Raw genomic sequence first — 24,531 nt, forward strand, 5'->3', positions numbered from 1 at the left:
TCTTTCTTACAATTAGCACTATTCACCAATGGATCACTGAACTCATCTGGGAAGAAAAAATTTAGAGTCCCATCTATTCCACTGACAGATACGTTTCTAACAAAAATTTACTTTCTATTTAATAAATGATGAAAACTTACAATATTTATATTGCTTTTATTCACTGTGATGACTGGAATTAAAAACTAAAATTTCCAATTATTAAAAATAAAATTTCCAATCATAAAAATATTTTCATTGTAAACAAGACCCTGTATGATAGGTTGAATGATGAACTTTTCAGTGAACATTTGTGGTACTGTTACATGGAGGGAAAATATTGGAAATAAGAGTTAGGATAAAAAATAAAGATAAAGCAATGATTTAAAGTTCCCAGTGTTAGAAGGTGCTTTTTATCTTCTAGATTAAGAACAGAGTCCCTAGACCCAGACCCCAAAGGCTCCAATCCCAGCTGTGTCACCTACTTGCTGTAAGACACTGGCAAACTACTTGGGCACTGGAATATCTTAGGGTACTTCTCAGTTTACCAAATTCTTTCAGGTTCAGGCAAATCAATAGCTTAAAGATCACTACCAAGGAGAATGGAAAGGTGACTACAGAATTAAGACCAAGCAAAGAAACAAATAGGGGGTATAAAGAGATATTTGGAGTAAAGATGAGCCAGGGATTCAAAATTATTCTGATTTTCTTATCTGGAGGACTCAGGAGGGAAAACAGGCTGAGAGGTAGAGGAAACACCAGTGTTCTAGAGGAGCTGCCTCCTTAGCCACCTTCCTATGATAATCTCTCTGAATTCAATTCCTCCTGTGCTACACAGGTGATCCCTAACCTATAGGCTTAGCTCTACCCAAGTTGTACACTCCAAACATACTTGACCCCTATTGCTGGGAACAGTAGGTCTACAAAAGACCAAAATGCTTGACATCAGGCTTTCCAGTATCTAATTTTTTCACAGGTGCTCACTGAAACATGCTAGAAATTTGGGAAAAAGGAAGACAAAGAAAATCATCCCCACTTCCACCACCCAAAGGCAGTGACTATGTGCATGTTGATGTACTTGAATCTACTTTTTTCAATGCATAATTTTATATAATTGAGGTACAACTGCAGACAAGCATGGGGCTGTTTATCTCAGCATTACCCAGCAAAAATGATCAAAATCATCTCTATTTTTCCTTGCTCTTTTATATGACCAGTCACTCATTAGTACCACTGCAGTTTTTTTCAGATCAAGTCCTTCTTTCTGCTCTAATTCCTCCCACTTTAGAGCAGGTGTTTAGACCCTAAGACGTCTATTACTGCACTGATTCCTGACTGGTTTGGTCAACCTGTTCTCCCTGGCCTTTCCACCCTAAATAAAACCAAATCTTTTCAAAGTACTGCTTTCCATACATCTATTCTCTGCTCAAAAGTTTCCAGTGCTGTGCCCAGCCACTTCACACACACACGCTAACCCAACCCCAACACACATGCATGCGCGCGCGCACACACTCACTCACTCACTCACTCTTTAAAGGGGCCAGAAGACCTTGAGCAGGCTGATTTACTTTCCAGGCTACTAACTCTCTGACATCTCTGACATGAGCACTCTCTTCCAACCACAGCAAGTTAACTAATGACTTTCAAATATTCCTGGCACTATAATATTTGGTCACTAGGTGGGTGTTTTAGGCCCTGTGCTAAATTTTAGAACAAAACAGACATAAGTCAGGTCCACTTGAGGTTAATACACTAGTGAAGAAAACAGACTTTTTAAAAAAATGCACATGAACACACACAGTTACAAACTGTGTATGTGACAGGTAAACGTCACTGCCAAAAGGTGGGGAGTTTGGGCAAAGTCCATCCACTGGGTCATGAAGAGAGAGCAGAACAAGAAGCAGCTGGGGAGACAAGCAGGGTTCCATCTGCACAACTACATTTTTCAGAATTTTTATTTTCAGTACGTTCCTTCAGTGTCTTTCTTCTTTCTTACTAGCCTTTCTGATTATTCTTTCTTTCCAGTTTTCTTTTTCCATGAAGCCTGGAGAGGCTAGGAACAAGCCATCTCAACAGTGACACTGCTGTGTGCCAATCACGCAAGTACCACCCATATGTTGTCAGTTTACTGGAGCCGCTTGTGTGCCTACTTTATCACAGGAGCTTGATTTTAAGCAACAACAATATCTGACACGTAATCACTCATGGGTGTTCAGTGCCATATATTTGAATGGATGAACAGTTATTACAGGAAAAGGCTGTTAGCTCTATTTGCACCGAAAGGATAAATGTATGATGACTCCGCCTACTACCAAGTTCTGGTTTTCACCCCGTCCCTTTCTCCACCCTCTCCTTTACTTTATGCCTTCAAGGAACAGTGCAGGCGGGGGACTGCTACTATGCAGGGGGTGAAGTTGGGTGCTATATGGGCAGGAATTCTGACTAAATTTTGTATAATTTATTTTCTTTCCTGCCATTTTAAGCAGTTTCTAAGTTTAAAAAAAAAAAAAAAAGATGAAAGTGTAATATGGTGTAAAAGCAATCTTAATATCAGGTTCACGCTGGATTGAATGGATAAACATTATGAAGACCATCCATAAAACAGTAAGAGCACTAGATTTGTGGTCAGTGTGCTAGTTTATGGTCGACTAGCTATAGAAAAATGCACAGCATAGACCTGAGAAAGAGGTCAGAAAACAGAGGTCACACAATAAGATAAAAAAAAAAATTCTACAAGGAAAGGATTTTTTTTTTTTTTTTTTTTTTGAGAAAACACACACACACACTGGCCCTTCTGTTTGCTTGTGCTTTTTTGTTGTTGTTGTTTTGTTTTGTTTTTTTGTGGTGCTAGGGAGAGAAGTCAGGGTCTACACATGCTAGGCAACTGCTCCGCCACTGTACCACACCTCAGTACCTTAACCTCTTCTGAGTATGCTGAATTTCATCTAGAAAAAGCCAAGGCTGTAACTATACAATAAGAATACTAGTTATAAAAAGAAGGAAAAAAAATCATAAAATATAACCTTCTAAACTATGAATTAAGTTACCGAGGAATCATGATTTACCTAAATTTCTTTAAAATGCCAGAAAGAGAGCCTTAAACTAGTAATTTTCTAACTATAAAACAAAGGAGAAATTGAGGTCTGGATATAATTTCAATAAACACTTTCATAGAACCTACAGTTTCCCAAAGGAAAGTGGTAGCTAAGCCATAAGACTCCAAACAACACATGAGTCTGGATGTGCAGAACAGAATCACCATAAGGACAACAGCTGGAACTTTTGTGGTTTGTTAACGTACATAACATAAATATAAGAATAAAATGCAATGCAAAATATGCCGTAAGGATAAAGTAATATATACTTTTGAGTATGGTGCTAACTTAAAGAACCAACTAATGTCCTTTATAAAATTCACTTTTCAAATATATAATAAAATCATGCTGGGAGTAGGTGAGTGGTGATAATAAAAGAACATGCTTCTATTGAATGAAATGTACATAACTATTTTTTATTTCAATTTTAAATAACAGCAATTACTCCCCAACCTTCAAATAAATTAAAACAAATGTAAACCTGTAATTCTACAGACTTCACTTCCAATATTTTCTGTGAAGGTCACAGAAATAAGAACATATTCAGATACTTTTTTTTCTTAATTTAAGTGTATAAAAGTGCTTTTCACTGATCCTAGAAAATTGGCTCTTAGCGATAGTTTATAGTTCTTAGTTTTCCACAATTTTTTTTTAAACATAACTTTCTTTAGAAGTCAAATTCAAGTGACTTCAGTGGTTTCCAGAGGAGTTTGCTGATTGCAAGCCCTGATGTTCAAGGGTCCCATCTAAAAGCTGTTCAGACATGGCAGTGAGAAGCTAACAGCCATTATTTTTATTCTATAAAATAAGAAGTGTGCAAAGTGGAATCATTTTCAAAGCCACCTACTTTGCAGAATAAAGCAATTAAAAATCTGTATGAAAAGGGTCTAAAAGGAAGTTTGTTATTTCAAGTCCTGCCCTGGATATTTTAAATTTTTAAAATGCCAATTTGAAGCAATTTTACAATTTTTAAAAAAATTAAAGAAGACTTATTCTTTCATTTTGGGAGAAAGCCAAGTGGGTCTTAAATTGCAAGACCAACTGGAGAACTCCAAGCCTCCTGCCTCAACTCTCTTCAGAAGTTCAAATTATAACAGCATCTAGTGGTCACTTTTTAGGAGTTCTGGATTCTAGAATACTATTTTAGTTTCCAATAGCTTAACACTTAACATATGTCCTTAGGGAATGCTCTTAAATAATTCTTTACATGATTACTTTAAAAGCTCTAAAAGTTGTCAGTGATAGTATTTTATCAGAGCAAGTTCTGTGGTTCAATTTTAAAGTTTCTGATTACTTATAAACAGAATATTGTTATTGCTCCTACCTCAAATGTCTTGGCTGTAACTTCTGAATTTATGAGGGTGAGTAGCCCTTCCTTCTTGCTCATATGACCAATAATTCCCAATTATACCACACTTTATAATAAGCACACTATACCCAATATAATGATATGTCATTTCAATGTAGCTAGCCCATGAACTTCTACAGGTTTAATGGGATTTTGCGTATTTAGAATTTCATCATAAAGAGGCCCTTTGGAATCATTATAACATCAATCCTTTCCCATTATAAGACTCAGCTCTTACTAGGCAAGACCATCAGGGCTCAAGGCAAAGGCTTAACCTACCTATAGAGTGTAAGCCAGATCCTAATAAAAGCCTGAGCACTTGGGAGAACATTAATGAGTGGCAATGATGGCATATTAAAAACCTCCCAAAGAATCAGGAGATCATGGAGGCGGGCAACAATTGTGATTAAGAGAAAAATTCCTTATGACTTGAGGTAACATTTAGATCTGTACCTTTTGTTCATTACTTTTAAGATAAAGAATTATATAATTGGGAGCAAATTAAGTACAAAATAACTCATGTTTCTTTAAGTCACAACTCTGTAGCTGTCAAGGTTGAATTAATGAGAATGTATAATACCAAGGAGCAAGAAGGCTTGTTCCTGGTAATTTTTAAGGAAAAAAGAAATGAAATGATAAGTAGTTGAAAGAGCAGATCCTCAAGCCTGGTGATGAAAACTGTCAGCCGTTATTCACAAAGGGTGTATTTTTTTGTTTCTTGAACAAATAGTGTGTCAGTGTTTTTTGATTGAAGAAATCTCCACTGAGCCTCCACAAACCCTCATTACATTACTCTACCTTATATATCTTATGTGAATAGCACTTAATTTTTTCCTTATTCCTTAATACATATGGGATAGTATATAAATACTCTCCTGGTCTATTATGAATGTGACTGTAAACTGTATGGAAGGAAAAGGGACAAAAGTAGTTCCAATACGTCCCACCATCCTCTGGATTTTAATCAGCCCCAGTTGGCATGTATCTTTCAGAGTACAGGGGTAGACACACACAAACACCCATAATTAGTCCAGGGGAGAACCTGTGTTCCACTTGAGACCATAGCTAATATTTCAAACTGACTGGCATTTCCCCCCGTAGCCTTATGCATAATAAAGTCTTCAGAAAAGAGTTTGGAAATCATTAATGTCTGACTGCTGCACCCATAAAAGTAGACTGTCAATGCGTGGTTGTTCAGAAGAAGCTCATGCTCCTGGCTAGCTGATTAAACAAGTGCTTGGTTTTACTTATTCTCCTCCTTCCTCTTCCTTGCACGACCCACGATTAGGGGTATGCCTTTACTCATATGCAGCAACTCCACTCAAGGGTGGCAAAGGGAAAAGAGAAAATTCAATCTGCAAACTTGACAGAGGGTGTAGGAAGAGATCTGGTAATAGAATCTACTTGCTAAAACCAGGTTTGGGGATTATTATTATTACTACTGCAGTTCTATCCAATCTCCAATCACTGAGGCTAGCTGAAAGTTAGCTTCATAAATCCTGCTTTATTCAATTTTTATACCAATAAATTAAACATATGCTGACTATAAAACAAAACCTGTTTTAAAAGTAACTATTGAAATTTGCTACTTGAACAAATTACCTATATCCTTTCCTTTTAAAGAATGAATTCTTGAATGAATAATCACCAAAACTCCAATTATAGTCTTGATGTACAGACAATTTTCTTGAAGCAACAAATATCTATTTAAGAATATCACTAGGAAACACCATAAGTGCAACACATTCTTCAAACTCTATTGAGGAACTACTTCAAAATTGAGAGCAGTTGTACATAAAATGCCTGCACCTGGTAGGAAATATCTAAAAGAAAGAAATTATTATTCTTAATCTTTTTTTCCTTTTAAAACATGTCACCTTTGTGTCACAAGATTTTTTTTCCTTCTTCCCCCAGTTTATCTGAAATCCCATTCTACATCTATAATCAACCTTTTCCTTCTTTCTCCTCCACTACATGTCATCCCTTAAAACTCTGGGCTATCACACACACACTTCTGATACTGATATGTGTTTTCTTCTGGATTTCTGGATTTGCTTAATGCATATATCACATATCACACTGCTTTGCATTGGTGACTGGAGGGATAAAATACCCTATATAAAAATTTGCTCATAAAAAGGGTTAAGAGGGCAGTCCTGAGGCCGAGGGAAAGTCTGAACTAACCACATTTTAAATGCATGAGCAGAAAATGTTAAGGCCCTGAGCAAAGTCTATGTGGTATTTCACCTAATATGATCAACATATGACCAAAGTTGCAACCCCATTCTATATTATTTGGTTGCCTGACATGCATGACCTATCAACAAAGTTAAAATTCTTTTAGGGTTTGGGCAAATGAAATTATTTTGTACCATAACATATATTTCATGGAGCTCCAACTTTCAGAAAACAAGTGATCTCCTAAGATAATGTGAACAAAGAAAACAGAGGAGAGATATGTGAGTGCTTTGAATTCTGTTTATTGATCAGATCATGATAATGACTAATTTCTAATTAGAAAAGTTCTATCAATTACTACCAATAGGCAAAATTTAAAAAATCAAGGCAAACTGTAAAATGTAGCAATTTTTTTTTTCATTTAGATATTAGGCTGTATTTAAAAACCAGTAATAGAAAACACTTGCCAGATTCATTTAGTCTCTGACTGAGGCACACATATGTGATCTCCTAATTTACAGCTTGCACGTACAGATGTTCACACTTAGTAAAAGGGCTTCTTAATAGCTTTTTTTAATTAAAAGTGTGTTGATAATAGGTGTTTTAAACATATCCAAACAACACAGCTGAACTGACAAATGCCTGTCTTCATGCCTCACCATGTCTCACATGGGGCGAGATTTTATAAGAGAGCAAGGTTATGTGATTCAGTTGCATGTCTATACGATAAATGTTACCCCCAAAACCTCCAAATGAAATCTTTCATTAATTTTTCTCTCTATGATCTGCTTCCAAGTAGAAAATGTTAGATTGCTACTAGGTCTGTGTAGCCGAGAGCAGAACCACACAGCCGCTGCTTGCTGCCTGCAGCTTTTTCCCTCTGCAAAACTTTGAACCCCGTCCAGCTTTGACACACTGCCTCTTCAGTTAATAACTATCAAGTTTCCCCTTGTCTCCTGTCTACTTTTCTGTGAGGCAATTGCGCACTCAGCACCCCGAGATAATAACACACATCTATAAGATAAAAGCAATGGCATTAATGTAATTGTCTGCCTCTCTCTCTTTAGCCTAATCTTTTTTTCCCTTCAGTTTTGACTGCCTGTGTGACACCTGTTTTTGTCTCCTCTGATCCTACGACAGGTTTTCCGCTGACAAGGTTTTTGCCTGACAGAGATTCTGCAGACAAGAACATAATAAAATATGAAGAACTGCTTGTCAGAGTTTCTGCCAATGCTCACATGAAATAAAGAAAAAAAAAAGACGACTTTTTTTTTTAAGGGGCCCTGTGATGGTCGCTTTTGGCATGTCAGAAAAAAGACCTCCCTAGCCAAGTTCTCCAAGCCAAACAGGTGTTTTCTTTTATGTTGGGAGTTGATTTGTTTTTTAATTTTAACTGATAGTAGAAAACATGATCAGCCAAAGTTGGGAGGGGAGAATTTCTTCCCTCAGATTTTTGCAGGCAAAGGATTATGGAAGAACTACGAAATAAAAGTGGAAGGTATTCCACTTAAGACCAAAGCTTCTGAATAAAACAAATATGCCAACATCTGTTAATGATCAAACAAATTCAACTTCTCTAAAATTTACTTCCTGGTTAGTTATGCTATAAAACCTCCTACCTACCTTTCACTTATTTTGTTGTCTGAAGACTCACAGGGAAATAGCAAAGACTAGAACAGAACAAAGACTTAAAAGAAGTCAGACTGAAGACAAAGTGTCTGTGGGCTGTGCTTACAACCTCAAAATGGGAAGGGGCTGCTGGAAAAGAAATGGTAAGTAGGAACTGGACACTTCCAGATATCCATAAACCTTCATCCCATGTAGCACATGGGAGACACTGCATGGTACCGGCAGCATTCAAAGATGAAGTGCCCTTCTAGAAATCCCAAGCTACTGAAAGGATCAGCATGACTCAGAAACTACTACTCTGGTCTCAGCAAAGGACATTGAGAATATACAGAGAAGAGCACTTACTTGCTCCGGGAACAAAAGGTAGGAGGTGGTGAGAGAGGAAAATTCTCCATCCTTGGTGAGCAGGGCACAGGAAAGACGGGACGCGATCAATACTGCAGCAAGCACGAAAGTAGGAAGCACTGGGAACGAGTCCAAGTGAAGAGGAAGAGAACAACCCTGGATTTTGGATTTTGGGATTCTCCCATTGGTTCTAACTGCTCTGCCATCAAGGCACTTTGACCTAAAATTCTCCAAACATATTTCCTTACACCTATAGCCTATGGCAGCAAAATCTAACAGAAAGATAATTCAAGACACATTTGTAACTTAAAATTTTCTACTCTCATCAAAAAAGTAAAAAGTAAACACTGATGCTAATTTTTAAAGATATTTCTTATTTCACATAATACATCAAAAATATCAGTATGTAGTCAATGCAAGAACAAATTTTGATAGTTTTACATTCTTATCTTTAAAGATGACATCTGCAAAATCTGTTGCATACTTAAGCACATCTCAATTTGGACTGCCACATTTCAAGTGCTCAAAAACCCAACAACAAGGGACGTCCTTATTGGATAGCCAGGTCTACAGCTGCCTTTACAATCCTTGGTCAGTTGAATCTAAGGTCCAACTACATTGTCCTTTCAATTAGATAGTTTTGCATCCGCCTGAATAGCAAGCATCACTTGAGTACAGAGCAGGCAGGGAAATGCAGGAGATCAATGTGAGGTCTCCTTGGGTACCAGGAAGAAGTGCTCAAAGGAGGAAGGAACATTACTATCAGGCCCCATGACAGATACTGCTTATAAAACTATCCAGTTGCAGTAATAACTCGTCACAATATTTTCTATAAAATGCTTTGCCTATATGCTCACTAACAACAAATTCATTCAAGAAGGTTTAGAAGAGGTACAAACATCTAAAAAGGAAAGGCAAAACCTGGAAAGGAATGGGGTGGATAAACAACTAGAGATCTTAGAATATAAGTCAGAGTTCTCTCTGAAATAGTACACATCTCATCCAGTGATTTCATGATTCAATAAAGGGGTGGGAGAAGGTTGGGAGAAGTCACCAATTATGACACAACAGAGAAGGAACAGAGAGTTGAGAGTATCAACATAATCTGGCTGAGGCATATGGGTCCTTATGACCCAGCTGAATCTCCTGGTTTATCTGAACAGTGCATCCTGACTAAAATGAGAGAAGCTGAGGGTGTTTCATTTATCACCCCTTCAATTTGTGTTCTGCTTAACCTGGTGAACTCCAGTTAATTAAGATGTTCCTATAAACAATTAAGCTTCCTGTAGGATCGTTAGCAAGATATAAAAATTTATGATGTAATAAAATGCAATAAAATGATAAAGTAGTGAGCCCATCAAAGCACTTCACATGCAAAGAGAGAGGTGCAAAAATAAGTAAAAGCATCCTCAACTTGGACTAAAATTCACCCACTTCTGGATTTTGAATTTTCAACAGGTAAATAATATTCCTGCAATTCATTTTAACTGGTCTGTACATCTCAAAATATGACTTTTGGGGTAAAGTTTTCCTTACTTGTGTTCACATAGGGGTTCAAATGACATTTTAGGTATGGGAGCTATTGGGAACTATCCTGGATTTGCTGACAGAAACAATTTTACCTGAACACTGGGGCCTACAACCAAGAGAACTGGTAACCAGACTCTGCTACTGGGCACTGAAGAAAACCCTCCCTGGAAAGAGAACGAAGTTCATACCTTCCCTAATACTCTAGACATTATCATGAATATTAATATTTAATATTATGTTATTGACTTAATATTAGTAGTTAAAACGTTTTTTGCCAGAACACTGGGCTAGCTTCCCTCTTTCATTTAATCCTCCCTCCAACCACCCCATGATATTTAAGCACAATTCCTATTATTATCTGAATTTACAGATAAAAGAACTGGGGCTTAGACGTGGTATTAGTCTGGCTACACCCAAACTGTAACCCCTAAACTTTGCTAAAACATGCCTGTCATGTCCTCAAGGTTGAAGTTTGGCTTCTGTCAGAGTATAGCAGTAATAATCACTAACACTTATTAAGTGTTTCCTGTGTACAAGGCACCAGGATTGTCTCATCTAATCTTAGCAGAATCCCATCATTATTCATATTTCACAGATGAGAAAACAAATACATTACATAACCTAGAAAAGGTTCCACTGACCGTGGTACAGCCAGGATGTGAACCTTCAGAGTCTCTTTTCAGAACTGCACCTATCTTCTCTGTTGCCTCCTTTCATTTACCTCACACTTTTTTGTACCCTGGGAATAGAGCTCTGTATGTTTCAACCTCAAGATCTCCCAAGAAACTCCTTACCAGTAGGACTGGTATTGATTATACTTCAGAGGCCAGGTCTTTCCAGGCTCACCTTACATCCCATAGGAATCAAATGGAACTAGAAAAAAATCTGGAGAGCTAATAGGCAGAGAGCCCAGGACTGTGAGAAGGAGGCACTTTTCTGCTGTACTTAAAGAAAATTTAGGGAGTTCTCAGCCTATCCTAATGGTGGACCAGCTGAGAAACAAATCAAAATAAGCAGCCCAGGGACAGAATAGGAGAGTAGTTAACATCATTAATCAAGCATAAACCTTTGCATTTTGAGGATGTCCTCCTTTTACAGTTTATCAGCCATGATCAGGGAGTAGGAGAAGCAGAAGAGGGCACTGTGCCCTCAGGTCAAGCAGCAAAGTCCCCTGTGCCAGGGCAGGAAATGGCCTTGTTTTTGCTCTCTCAAATAAAAATAAGTCCAGAAATGTTCAAGGACTTTGCCCATGGAAAGACCAGGACCCAGCTGCCTCACCAGAGCTAGAAGGCAGTTAAAAGCTGGATTCTCTAACCAAGAGAAAATTTTGCAGGTATGCACAACCAGAACTTAGTATTACTATCTAAAATACCTACATTTACCAGAAAAGCAAGTTCTTGTAAGTAAATGTGTCAGTTCTTCCTTCCAGACCAACGCACCAAACGAAGAGAAATGTGTATTTTCTACCCATGTGTCTCTGACCAAAGCCCTAGAAGCATCTTCCCAAAGGATCAAGTTCTAGGCCACTGTTGAGCCTATATTTATCTCCCTGTGCAGAGAGGCACCCAAACTAATACCTGTATTGCACTATTCATCAACTCCTAAATATCCTACTGGAAACATTTTCTCCCAAAGCAAAATACATTCTTGATGGGACACACCATGTCATTAAAAGAGAAACTAGAGCCTTGGAGCAGGTTCCTATCTGGAAACATTATCTTCCTTTGTTATGGAAACCAAGGGTTTTTTTTCACTCTCTTTATCTTGACAAATCTACAAATTATCCTATAGACACTGTTGCAGAATCTCTTAGGATAAGCATGATTTCATAGAAATGTCACACTTTACTGTTTATACCAGAGGACCTTCCCTTTGTGGTAGGGAGGGGAGAAGGCTAGGGAATAAAATAGAACCGGAGAGGGAAGCTTACCATCGGCTTTTGGACTCAAGTCAGGGAGAGCATTACAGAGACTCCAGTTGGGGAGAAACTACTTTCATAGACATTTAGAAAGTTCATAAGCATAACACAGACTGGGACAAATAATAAAGACATAAGACCTCTCACAGAATAAAATGAAAAACTCCTGGTTTTGATCTGCCCTGCTAGAGTCCTTATAAGGTATCACCATGCCTTCTATGAATTTAAGGAACCTGTAAACAGAATACTGAGATCTCATATTTATAAATGTAGAACTGATATAACCAAAAGTTTTTTGATTATAGGATGCTCATGACCAATAGCCCTAATTTAGTACCTCATTATGAAAACTAATCTGAGTATGATTTTCTTTAGGTATAGGCTTGACAAATTTAGCAAATTAAAATAAAGGACACTCAGCTAAATAAGCATGATATACACTTACATTCAAAAAAAATCATTCATTTTCTGAAATTTAAATTTAATGGGATAGTCTCTATTTTCTATTAGTGTGACGGTTTCTATAATACCCCTCATCTGCCTCAGAAGACAGACCAAGTAAAAGCTGAGAACTCAAATCCAACAATGCTGAAGGAAAAAAGAGAAAAATTATTTCCAATGAATGACAAAAAAGAAAGATTTCAAATTAATGGATTATATGAATATTAAGTCTTACAGTACATTAAACCATAAAGCTGGTCGGTATATGACACTAAATTAACTTTATGCTCCTCACCATTTCCTGGAGGCAAAGAACCGAAGGTTACCTGGCATGGTACTTAAAGTACACATGACATATGTTTAATAAATACCTACTGACTGATGATCCTGATGATACAGGCCAAGCCTACTCATTTTACATTAAAAATTCTTAAGAGTCTAGATAAAATATGGGCAGGAAAACAGCTGGCTTGATGAGCAAATAATTAAAGGAATAATGTAGTACTACTTTTCCTTGAATGAACTGCCAGTAGTAAAAGGAAATCACATTATAGAATATAATAAAAGGTTTCAAGAACTCCAGTGCAACAAGCATTCTTGCAGGAAGACACCAGCCAAAAGAAATAACACGTTAATTCAGATTGCCTGGAAGAGAACGAACATTCTAGCACTGACACAGTTTGTTGAAGGGCATATCCTTTTCCTTTCAAGTCAAAATATTCTATGAAGGAAATCATTTGCACTGAGAAAGCTGCTGTGGAGTTCATTAGGCTATGGAATATGGTTTTTGTTCATCAATTCTCATATTCTTGCCAAATGCTCACCTGATATACCTAACGTACCTAGAAACTGTGGAATCAGTTTGTTATTGTTTTGGAGGGTGAGTATTCAGAAAAAGGGTTAGTTGTTACAAATCGGCTTCATTAGGTAAAAATTAATGATTCGGTAGATGCAAAAAATTCTTAAAAAATCTTCCTTCTAAAATCTGCCCATGTTTTTCATCAAAATGCAAAAATTATATGTGTTGTGATTATCATGATAAAAAAATTCTTCAATTATGTCCTCTTATCAACAAATATTCCTTAAAACCATTTGGAATTTGTTTCCTTTTTATTTTTACTTTATTTACCTTAATTTTAGTGGAATGGCAATAAGACTAGTGGGATACATTTCATAGAATTGCCATTCCACACACTTTCAGAGAAAAAAAAAAATCACACACTAGAAAGAACAAGTCACTTCCTCTTTGCCCCACACGTAGGACACTGTAATGTGTAAGGCAGCCAGAAAGATTGCTGTGTTTCACCTCTGTGGAGAAATAATTGGAGACATGATTTCAGGGTTCCTGTGCTGGGGGAGGGAATGAAGCAATTAGTTGAAATGCTAGGGGCAAAACAAGTGGGCGCTCTCATCCCACTTGCCAGCTCGAAGGCCAGAAGCCAACCCCTCAGTGTCACATCTGCCCTAATGAACAGGAAGAGTGGCTCTGCATACCTGCATGCATATATTTTCAGTTATATACAGACATATCTCTGTGGTGAGGGATAAAAGAGGTTGAAATGATAATTGTGAAGGGAAGAATTAGAATTAATTTTATTTACTAGACCAGAACAGAATTTCTAATGGCATGGCAGGAAGAGTGGTATCTGGTGTAAAAGAAATACCTTATTCAAGTTGGGTGAAAAATCACATCTTTCCAAAAATGTTCAAAACCAACATTGACCAGAAAAAGTGTGTGTTGTTCAGGAGGAAGAAATACTGCACTTTTTTCATTATACTACTAATGTAATATGCACATGGAAGCTGGATAGATAAAACAAACTCAAGTGACACAGCCAACTTTTATACTCAGAAAGCTACCACAGTAGATAGATGATATTAACACAAGGTGGCTTTAGGGGGGAAAAAACGTCAGTGAAAAAATGAAAAGAACTTTGTTTAATGATTAACATCTCTGTTCAACTACTGAACAATTTGTTCTTTTTAACATGTAGTATTTATTAAAGGTTTCATGTAATTTTATTCTTAATTTTCACTGTAAGACTATAAAGTAGGTATTATTATTGGGGGGGGGGGTTTGCTGGGGATTGAATCCAGAGCCTCATATACGCTTAGCACATACTCTTCCACTGAGTATACCCCCAGCCCTGAAGGTGGTATTATTATTTATTATTATTGTTTTACAGATAAGAAAAAGAGGGTCGTATTGAGTAACAGGCCACTGAAGTGGCAGAATCAGGACTGAACCTGAGAACATTCTATGCCCATACTACCTCCAATGACCTCATGATTCCTAATGGATTGATAATAAGCTCTGAATCTACTATCGAGCAATTGCATACTTCCTCAGGGAAAGAAGGATGGCTGGCCATTGTCATGGGCTACATTGAGACCATGAATACTTGAGTCCCAGACGGTGACTGTGTTTGGAGATAGGGCCTGTAAGGAGGTGATTACATCTGACAGGTGTCGTTCTAAGAAGAAATGAAGATATACAAGAAGATGACACAAGTGTGGGCCCAGAGAAATGCCACCTTAGGTTTGCCATTTGTGAACCAGGAAGAAAGGCCTCAGAATGGAACTAGCTCTGATGACAATCTGACCTTGAATTCTACCTTCCAGAAGCATAAGAAAATAAAATTCTGTCTCTTAAGCTACTAAGTCTGTGATATTGTGTTAAGGAAGCCATTGCCAACTAATATAGAAATAAAGAAATCATCCAACATGGTAACATATGTAGACTATAAATGTTACAGCATTTCATCTGTTTTTCAAGACTGAACTAAGAGCTGTTACAGATTCTGGCCTTATCAATGGAGTAGGAACAAGTCCCATCCCTGAGGATCATGGGATCATGATTGTGTTGCCCTAGCACACTCTTTCCAACAACTTCCCCTTCTATTACTCTCTCACGCACAGAAATGTGGCTGAAATGTCCCCGCAACTCCAACACACATGCCCTAACAAGCAAGGTACATGATAAATTAAAAGCATTTCAAGTCATGGCCCAATGTTGTTACCTCAGATCTTGCTAGAATAACATGACATTTATAAAAAAATACAACCCACTGGATGTTTGGCACTGCTTGGGAATGAAGACTATGTCCACTTAAGAGCCAATACCCGAGGCTGTCAAAAAAATCTCAAGCCAGGATTTCTTTTATAAACATTACCTATCTTTTTAAATTCTACAGTCTAGGAGGTGAAAAAAGGGCCTGCTTATTTCCAAAGTCTCCTTTCACCTAAACGCAATAAATGTAAACCATACGTAAGAAAACGTTAAAATCTTACTCAAGGCACGTTGACAGAACAGCTCTGTGCACCTGGCAAGCAGCCTCCATATTACCATCTATGCTTGGGCGTCCCCATCCCAATGACACCTACACACAGCCCCCATGCCACCAACATTGGCCACCTCTAATCCTAGCACACTCTGAAAGGGGATATTTACAGATTATTTTTTCAGATACCAGCCAAATAATGTTACGGTTCACTATCTTACCCACCTTAGACCATACAAATTTTAACACCTGGAAGGATAAACTCAGCCACAAAAACATGTGACAAGGGCACACAGTCAGTTAGCAGTGATCAAGCAAGAGGGATATGCCAGGTTCCCTCTGAGGTTCAGATCCTGAAAGGTCAACTGTGGTATGTCTGAGTTTCCATCAGGCCTGGTGCTTTCAGGCTGCTGCTATGTTCAGAAAGAACCCCACGGCCCAACTGTCCTATAAACATCTCTTCCCTCTGCTGAGAGCTGTTGATTCAGCCTTCCTTCTTTGAGCTGAGAATATACTGTCTGAAAGTCACAGGCTGAATGTTAACTAACACTGGGGCACAGCTGATCGCTCTCTTCTACAGACCAGTGGCTGCTCTAAAAACAACACATTCACGTGAACATAACAAGAACAGGAAGAGGAGCCCAGATTTTCCTCACCATGTGCCACCCAGCCATGTTTACACTGATCGCAAGTCCTCAGGTTAATCTTCCCCGGCTGAAAACATTCACACGTGCAGTTTACCAGTGTGCAACGGATGGCCTGGAAAACAGAGCAGGGAAAAAAGATCAGCATCTCTTCAAAGGTACTATATTTTTCTCACAATTTTTAATAAATAATTCCCACCTCTATTTTTAAAGGCTATTTATGTTGGTGAGGCCTAGAGAAGTCTGAAAATAAATGGTGATACCATCAAAATCTCTTACCAAAAAAAAGATAAGAAAAATAAAGCTCATTCAGAACCATGTTTTAAGTCACTCAAAGTAACCTTTAAATTAGAAATGTAGACCAAGGAGAACAAGAATCAAGGATTACATATTCTACAAAATGCAGAGGTCCAAAAAAGAAACAAATGATACTACTGATATATATATATATATATTTCCATTTAAGTTTACCCACTTTCCAATAATGCAAAGAAAAATACATCTTAATAGGATAATGGTGAAATGTATGCAAAAATAAAATATAACAAAAAAAATATTATTACACTATTATTTCTACTAAATTTCATTTAAATACTTTGCTAATCTTTCAGATATATTTTGAGACACTCCTGTCTCAAAGACCCAATAAGACCTGGCATATTTCTATTATTATTTACCATTTCCCAATACCTTAGGGCTTTTTTGATTTATTAATTCTTACTTTCTTTCCCATTTTTAAAAATATAAAACAATTCTTTTATTTTAATGGTGATAGAAGAAATAAGTTTAAATTGAGTTTTTAAAGGAGAATACAGGAAAAGTCATTTATGTGAATATTTTATACCTGGAAGAGGATAACTATATTTTAGAAAACAGAAACCCACACAAAAACTCTTTCATTTCCTTACCAGGACTTTAAAAATTCATCTTGCCAGTTTATATTATAAAGTGAATCCATAGAAAATTAGCATAAATGAAGTGTAACATTTTATGAATAAAAACCTCTGTTAGAGAATTGTGCTAATGCTGACCTGTGCTCCTAGACTACAGTTAATAAATTTATCTCATACATTTAGTTCTAATTTGCATGGAAATTCTAAAGACAGAAGGGATTTGGTGTGATCATCATAGATTAACAATCTACTGTAACTACCTGAACTGCCAGGAAAAGATCTCTCTGCAGATTTAGATGCCATCAGGGATTACTGATCTTGGGTGGGGGCGTGGGTCCTTTGAGCACAACTCGGCTCTGCGTCTGAAAGCTGCACTCACTTCACACGCTTGCATTCCTGGAACCATTTGGATTTTTATACAAACTAGCTCACTTATAACAGGCAGTATGTTAGATAATCTTAACATAGTCGGGAGAAATGTACAGAGACTAATACTCAACAGGCTTCTCCTGTTCCTTATGTTCTGGATCAGGAAGGTTTAAAGTAATTTCTCCTTCACTGATTAACATTAACTCTCTGGGTGCCTCCTCAGTTTCAAACATTAGAGTCCTCACTGCTTTCTTCTTTGGTACTTCAATCTCACCCCTAATTTGCTTTTCTGTTTAACTCTAGGGAAACATAAAATCTACCTGATATTTCAGGGACTGTCTTCCAGTGTCACTTATTCAACTGTTTATTAGTTAGGCTGTAAAACTTTGCTGTATGTATCAGCAATTAAAGGAATGCATAAGTTAAAAAGGGACATAATTCTCCCAAAAGTTCTCATTTCAATTTCAATAGTTGTTTAACTTAGCAATGTATCAGAACACTCCAGCTGAGAAATAGTCTCTTTGTATAACATATTTGTTAGCAAACTCACAACTTGATTGTACTATACCCAAAATTAAAAAGTTCAGAGTACAGTATTTCCACTAAAAACAAGGTGATTTACAGTCTATCAAATTATAAATTCAGGTATGAGAACTACATTAACATTTGAAGTGCAATAATAATAGCACTTTTTTTTAATCCCTCTGCTTTACCAAAATCAAGGGAAGGACAATAAAAAGAAATTATGTTTCAAGGACTATATTTAACCCCAACATCAACAACATGAATCACTTTAAATCACTCATTTGGCAGTATTAATTATTTTACAGAAATGCCCTAATTTGATACCAAGTTTAAAGTACACCTTCAACTTTCATTACAGTTATTTTCAATACCAGAACACGTTGGAGACTGTAGGTTTGCTTTATTTCTACATATATTTATTTTATCACTGGCCGAATTATTCATTCACTTTCTCTGAACTACTTTATGATTCAAATATTTTCTCTACCTAAATAATTTTGTACATTTGGTACATTTGGGAATTAAACTTCTCAGATCATCATCCCTTTTTATGAATTCTACTCTTTTTGTACCTAAACATATAAACACTGGAACACCTCAACTCCTTTTGTATATAAACACTTAAGCACTGGAATAGCCATTTTGTATCTCTATGAATTCCAGAAGGTCTATTTGTTTTAAATTCAGATTTATATAGACTACAATTATTCCTTAAGGGAATTATATATATTTAAACAATATGGTCTAAATAAATATTTTGAGTGAAAGACTATTGTGGCTTCAAAGTAAGTTTTATTCAAACAACATTTTTTGAAAGTGCATAAAACTTTGACATGCTATTTATTCACAACAAAACAGAACCAATGTGATCACTTGCCAACTCACCCACACTTAAAAAACATAAATTATCATAAAACTATCAAAGCCAGTTAAGCCTCAAAAATGCACATGCATCACAAGAGTAGAAATGGATGAGCTCTCATTCTGGTAAGCCGGTTTGCTTCTTCCTTCCCTGGGTCGAATCAGGAGTGCCTCCCACTCTCTGTGGGGCACTCTGAGTAAGACCAAGCTATCTGCATCACATTATCTGAACTATAAACACTGGAATTCTAGTGATGAAGAAAAGAGCAGACAGTTCAGTCAGACTGCTCCCACCTCTATGCAGGGAGCGGCATTCCCATCCAGCTGGTGCGGACACCAATGCTCCTCCGGGACACCCCTCATCCAGGGTGCCCTGTAACTCTTTCCTCAATTCTTCCATGATTACCATTCCCCCAGCTGCTGGCAAAAAACAACTTAAGGGATTTTTTAGCCTGCACTTATTGTAAGCAAGTATTCCTTCTGCTTACCTGAACCAGGGAGATCCTGAAAGAGAAATCCATGCACTCAGCAACTTCCTCGCCACCACCTACATTGTAACTCTGCTCTGGATTCTGCTCCACACTTCCTCACAGTGCGCTCTCTGACAGGAAATGTTTTCATCACATCTGGTCCCCCTTTCTAGTCTTCTCTAGCTCCTAGACTTTGATGCAGCTTGCAGCACTACTCCTTCATTCCAGGGCAGTAGGGACGGACTATCCTAGTTTCTCTGGCAGCAACTTCTCACTTTCTCTCCACTGTAAATAAATACAGGTGTTTTCCACAGCCAGACCCTTCATTCTTAAATTTGGCAATTTAATTCTCTCCTACAGTTTTAAATATCACTATGCAAAATCCATCGCTTTGTAGCCAGGGACTGTGCTAAGTGGCAGGAAATGGAAGGCAGTGTCCCTACGCAGGGGGGCCTGACAGTCTGGCGATTGTGGATAGTGGATTTAGACCAGAAGCCCTAAGAATAAGAAGGAAGTCCTTAAACAAGTTTGAGAAGTGCATCCCTCTATTTCCATCATTTCCTCTACCAAAACCCATGAATTTTTATACATTTTTGCAACAGTAAAGAATTGCCTGCCAACTTACTGAATAGTTGCCATTTTCCAGACTTTGTGATAGGTAGTTTACAAACACTAGGTCTCTGAATCCTCAGAAAATATCATGAGCTTGATAATATTATTCCTTTTATTTCACAAATGAAGAAACTGAGAAACAACTAGGCACCTTGCCAAAAGTCACTCAACTAGTAAAGTCACAGAAGCAGGTTTCTGTGAGTGCCTCTCACCCAGGTGATTAGGGCTCTTGAATTATAATCCCACTCACAGAGAAGCAGTCATGGGACAGAGCCTTCCTTCAAAAACGGTCTATCCCTGAACTTTCCTGCATTCCACTGTTACTAATTCCAACCTTTCTTCTAGACTACTCCCAATGGCTCTAATTAATCTCACCTTTCCTCTTTTCTCCCCATCCCAATGAACATTCTCTCTTCTCATATTCCCATATATTTGATCCTTCCATGTGGCATTTGCCTTACTGAGGCTACAACTCTGACCTCTTGTCAGCTTCTTCCTACTGCAGCTAAAATAGTGAGCGGGAATCTCCACTAGTTAGACAGTGGATGTCCCCCTCCCTGTCCACTGCCTATTACTCTAAGGAAATGCTCTCCACCTGCCCACCTTCCAGCCCCTGCTCTGCACTACTAGCTTCTGCTCTCCTTCAGACTTCACTCTGATGTCACTCATTCCCAGGATAGTTGTCCTAGTCTCTCATTCAAGGCAAGTTCCCTAGCAGTCACCTGTATCACAAGGGATCTGTCCATCATAGCACTCATCATGAACAGATTATGACCACTATATTTACCTGTATATTTACCTGTATCTGACCTAGGTTTGTATTTGCCTCTAGAATTTAAAGAGTAAGAAGTCTGCTGGGTTTACAATGTATACTGGCAAATACATAGATGCTCAAAAGGCACTAAAATACATGATTCACCAAGCTCCTTTCCTCAAGTGTAAAACGATGGTAGCAATGACATCAGAACTGTGTCAAAAGATTCACGTGAAATAATAAATATAAATTACATGGTACCCTGCCTAGAAACAGTAGAAACTACAAATGACAACCATCTATACTGCCTCTAGAAACTTTCCATGTATTTTATTTGAATGATTCTTTTATTCCCTTATAATTCTTCCCAATGTATTAAGTTTTATTCTAATACCTTGCAAAATGCTTAATGCATATTTAGTTTTAATGAATAAATGAACACTTTGTATTTGTATTATGCATAATATCGTATCATTCATACTATAACCCTATAAGATAGGCACAAGGATTATTATTTGTTTTAAGGCTCCTAAATGATATAGTGGAGAGAAAGACAAATTTCTCAATTACTACTCCATTTATTTCCATTAGCTATAGAAAAAGAAGAAAACATACAATTAAATTAATAAATTTAAATTACAAATATTCATATTCAAAAGCACATTTAAGCTAGGTGTGATGGCACATTGGCACATGCTGATAGTTTCAGCAACTCAGAAGCTAAGGCAGAGGAATTGCTTCAGCCCACTTGGGAAACAAAGCAAGACCATGTCTTTAAAAAACAAAAAGAAAAGAACACCTAAAATACACAAAGTAGGATAACTTAGTGACTAAACATTAATCATGATTTGGTTTTATTTAATATTTGAATATTAAGTAAAAGTGCATTTTGAAGTTTTTGGAAGTGTTCTAAAGCTCTATTCAAATAATTCATTCAGTTATCACTAAAACTGCAGTCTCTTTTGCTTTATTATACTCATAACTGGCTTGAACTCTGCAAGCATATACGAACTGAACATCAATCTTCTTACAAAATGACATTTCTCAGGAAAGAACAAACCATTGCTTCAGTTAATATGTAATGCACCTCACAAAGAACACACACAGGCTAATTAACAAATCTGTTAGCTATTCCTTGTTTGGGAACACTTACACAAGTTACCTGACATAAAATAACAAAAGGCAACATAAGGCCATGGGGCAAACAGAAACACAAAACATGTATTTTGAAGGAACAATCCTAGTAGAAGGTGGGGCTCTAAAAATAAAACTGATTCTATTGGGTTTTGTTTCCACAAAAAAGAAAGAAAAAGAAAACTTTTCACAAGGCACTCTCTTCAATCTCCCATGTGTAACTAAAAATCCTTCTTAAACCTTTTTCCTTATTTATTTCTGGAGAGGATAGTGGAATTTACAACTTGAATTATGAAATTTTACTTGAAATACTTTTAAATGTTTAATACATAAGTACATGACCCACATTAAAATTCAATTATAGAAGAAGCTAATCTCCAATATAACATTTATCCCACCCCACTAGTTTCTACTAGAAACTACAATTTAGGTACAATTAGGTGTATAAATTAATTGGCTATAATGACCACCAGTGACAAGGTTCACCTTTCCTATTTTTAAGAACAAATTTTTTTATTAAATTGAATCTTCTCTTTTGAAAGTCATATACAGATACCATAACTGTGCAGAGTTGGCAAACTACAGATACAAAAGCCTACATTATGATTAACTCTTATTAATTCATCACTGAATTTATCATCACCTCTGAACATACACACCTGTCCCAGAAGGAAAGGTATGCATTTGTCAAAGGTCAAATTAACAATTTCACAAGATAGGAAAACTGTACATCAAAGACTTCAATCTTGGAGGAGAAATACGGAAAAGTATTTCTAATAAATCTGAAAGTTAATTATTCCAGAATTGTTACAGAATATATGCGGTAATTACTAAATAACAGCAACCAGGCAGCTTGGATGAAAAGGGTAACCAAAAGTACAGGCCAAGCACATTCATATTTCATGTGTATAAGACTAAGAATGTACCTAAAGTATCACCCCCAAAACTCTAAGGAACTCGGATGACATGGTGATTACGTCAAGCAAATATCTCCCTGTAAAAAATTTTCAGGATATTTTTTCTCTTATTACATGGATAATATGAAAAGTTAACTGAAAACAATCAACTTCCTAGAGTACTTTGAATTTTCACTAAGACTTGGAAAAGCTACGTGATACTGCCTTTGTAGAAGAAATCAGTTTCCTAAATTGGTTGAGTCATAATGCAGTTTGAGCAAAGAAATTCTCCCTTTATCACAATGAAAAAGTACAAGACAACCACTGAGTTTACTTGTTACCAATATGAACTATACAACTGCTTGAGAAATCGACTTGGTTACAAAACTTTTACATGAGGAAAATAAAGGAACATTCACCTGTTGTACTGTGGGGTTTTACAATCACATATCAAAATTAGACAAGATGTGTATTAGACATAGAACATGGACCAAAAAACCCACAGTTATAAAGATCTTATTAAAAAACAATTTTAAAAGTCTAACTCTGACCATGAAACTATTAATTAGTAAGGTGGGTATGTTCTCTGTATTTATACAAAGGAACATATAAATCTGAGCTTAAATAGGCAATGTACAGAGTTTATATGAAGTGATTATCAGTGATTAAAAAGCTTATTATAAAAGTTAAGAGCCCAGAAGAGTATTAAAACTATCAAGTAAATGCTACCACTCATGATAGTGATAATGTAATAGTGATAACAGCAAATGAAAAGCAATGAAGCTATTCTGTCTGCTTACAAAGCCTTTCAAAATTTCATATAATGAAAAATTATGGCAAGAGTATGCATCTTCTGTGGTAAGAAAACCAAAAGAAATTTTAAATTAATTAATCTTTCCAAAAAAAGTTCTTTACATTTGTGTATTTGTTTTAAAAGCAAACTGATAAAAGTGATCATTTTGTTGTAGTACATGCTCTGAAATTTCTGGGTGTCTTTTCAACAGAAAGCAAGTTATTCCATCGTGTGACTAAATCAGAAGATTTGAAAACACGGACTCCATCTAGAGTCGCATGAAGCCCAGATGCCATTGGTTTAAAAACTGGACAATGTGGTAAACACAGAAGGCTGGTCAATTCAAAAATGGTTAAATTTTAACAAGATGGTTAAATTCAAAGATGTTTAAATTTGTTTCCAAGGGAAAACAAATTATGAACCAAGGAAACACATCAACTCCACAATAGACACATCCAAAGAAACAGAGGAGATTAAGGGGAAGACTGACCTTTGAACACCATTACTGTTATAAATTCGGAGATTTAAAACCTCACTCTGAGTTATTTTTTAAAAAGCACTAACCATTGGACACCGTGGTGCATGCCTGTAATACCTCCAACTCTGAAGGCTGAGGCAGGAGGATCGCAAATTTGAGACCAGCCTCAGCAACTTAGTGAAGCTCTAAGCAACTTACCAAAACTGTCTCAAAATGAAAAAAATAAACGGGGCTAGGGACATGGCTCAGTAGTTGTGCACCCCTGGGTTCCATCTCTGATGAAAGAGAAAGAAAGGGAGGGAGGGAGGGACGGAGGGAGGAAGGGAGGGAGGGAGGAGGGAGGGAGGGAGGGAGGGAG

The 24,531-nt window shown here is 37.0% G+C and overlaps 1 protein-coding gene across 22 annotated transcripts in view; it reads right to left on the minus strand.

Annotated features, from left to right (window-relative positions):
• Window positions 1-24,531, minus strand: part of BNC2 (basonuclin zinc finger protein 2) — a 404,537-nt gene that overhangs the window by 123,613 nt on the left and 256,393 nt on the right. For 19 of the 22 annotated variants that reach the window (XM_079113185.1, XM_079113183.1, XM_079113184.1 and 16 more), the window contains one exon: window positions 16,401-16,503. In XM_079113185.1, the coding sequence (XP_078969311.1) occupies window positions 16,401-16,503 (103 nt within the window). The other 3 variants (XM_079113171.1, XM_079113178.1, XM_079113179.1) reach the window with 3 other exon arrangements.

The sequence above is a fragment of the Sciurus vulgaris genome (assembly GCF_902686455.1).
Source record: "Sciurus vulgaris genome assembly, chromosome: 15".
Classification (NCBI taxonomy): Eukaryota; Metazoa; Chordata; class Mammalia; order Rodentia; family Sciuridae; genus Sciurus; species Sciurus vulgaris.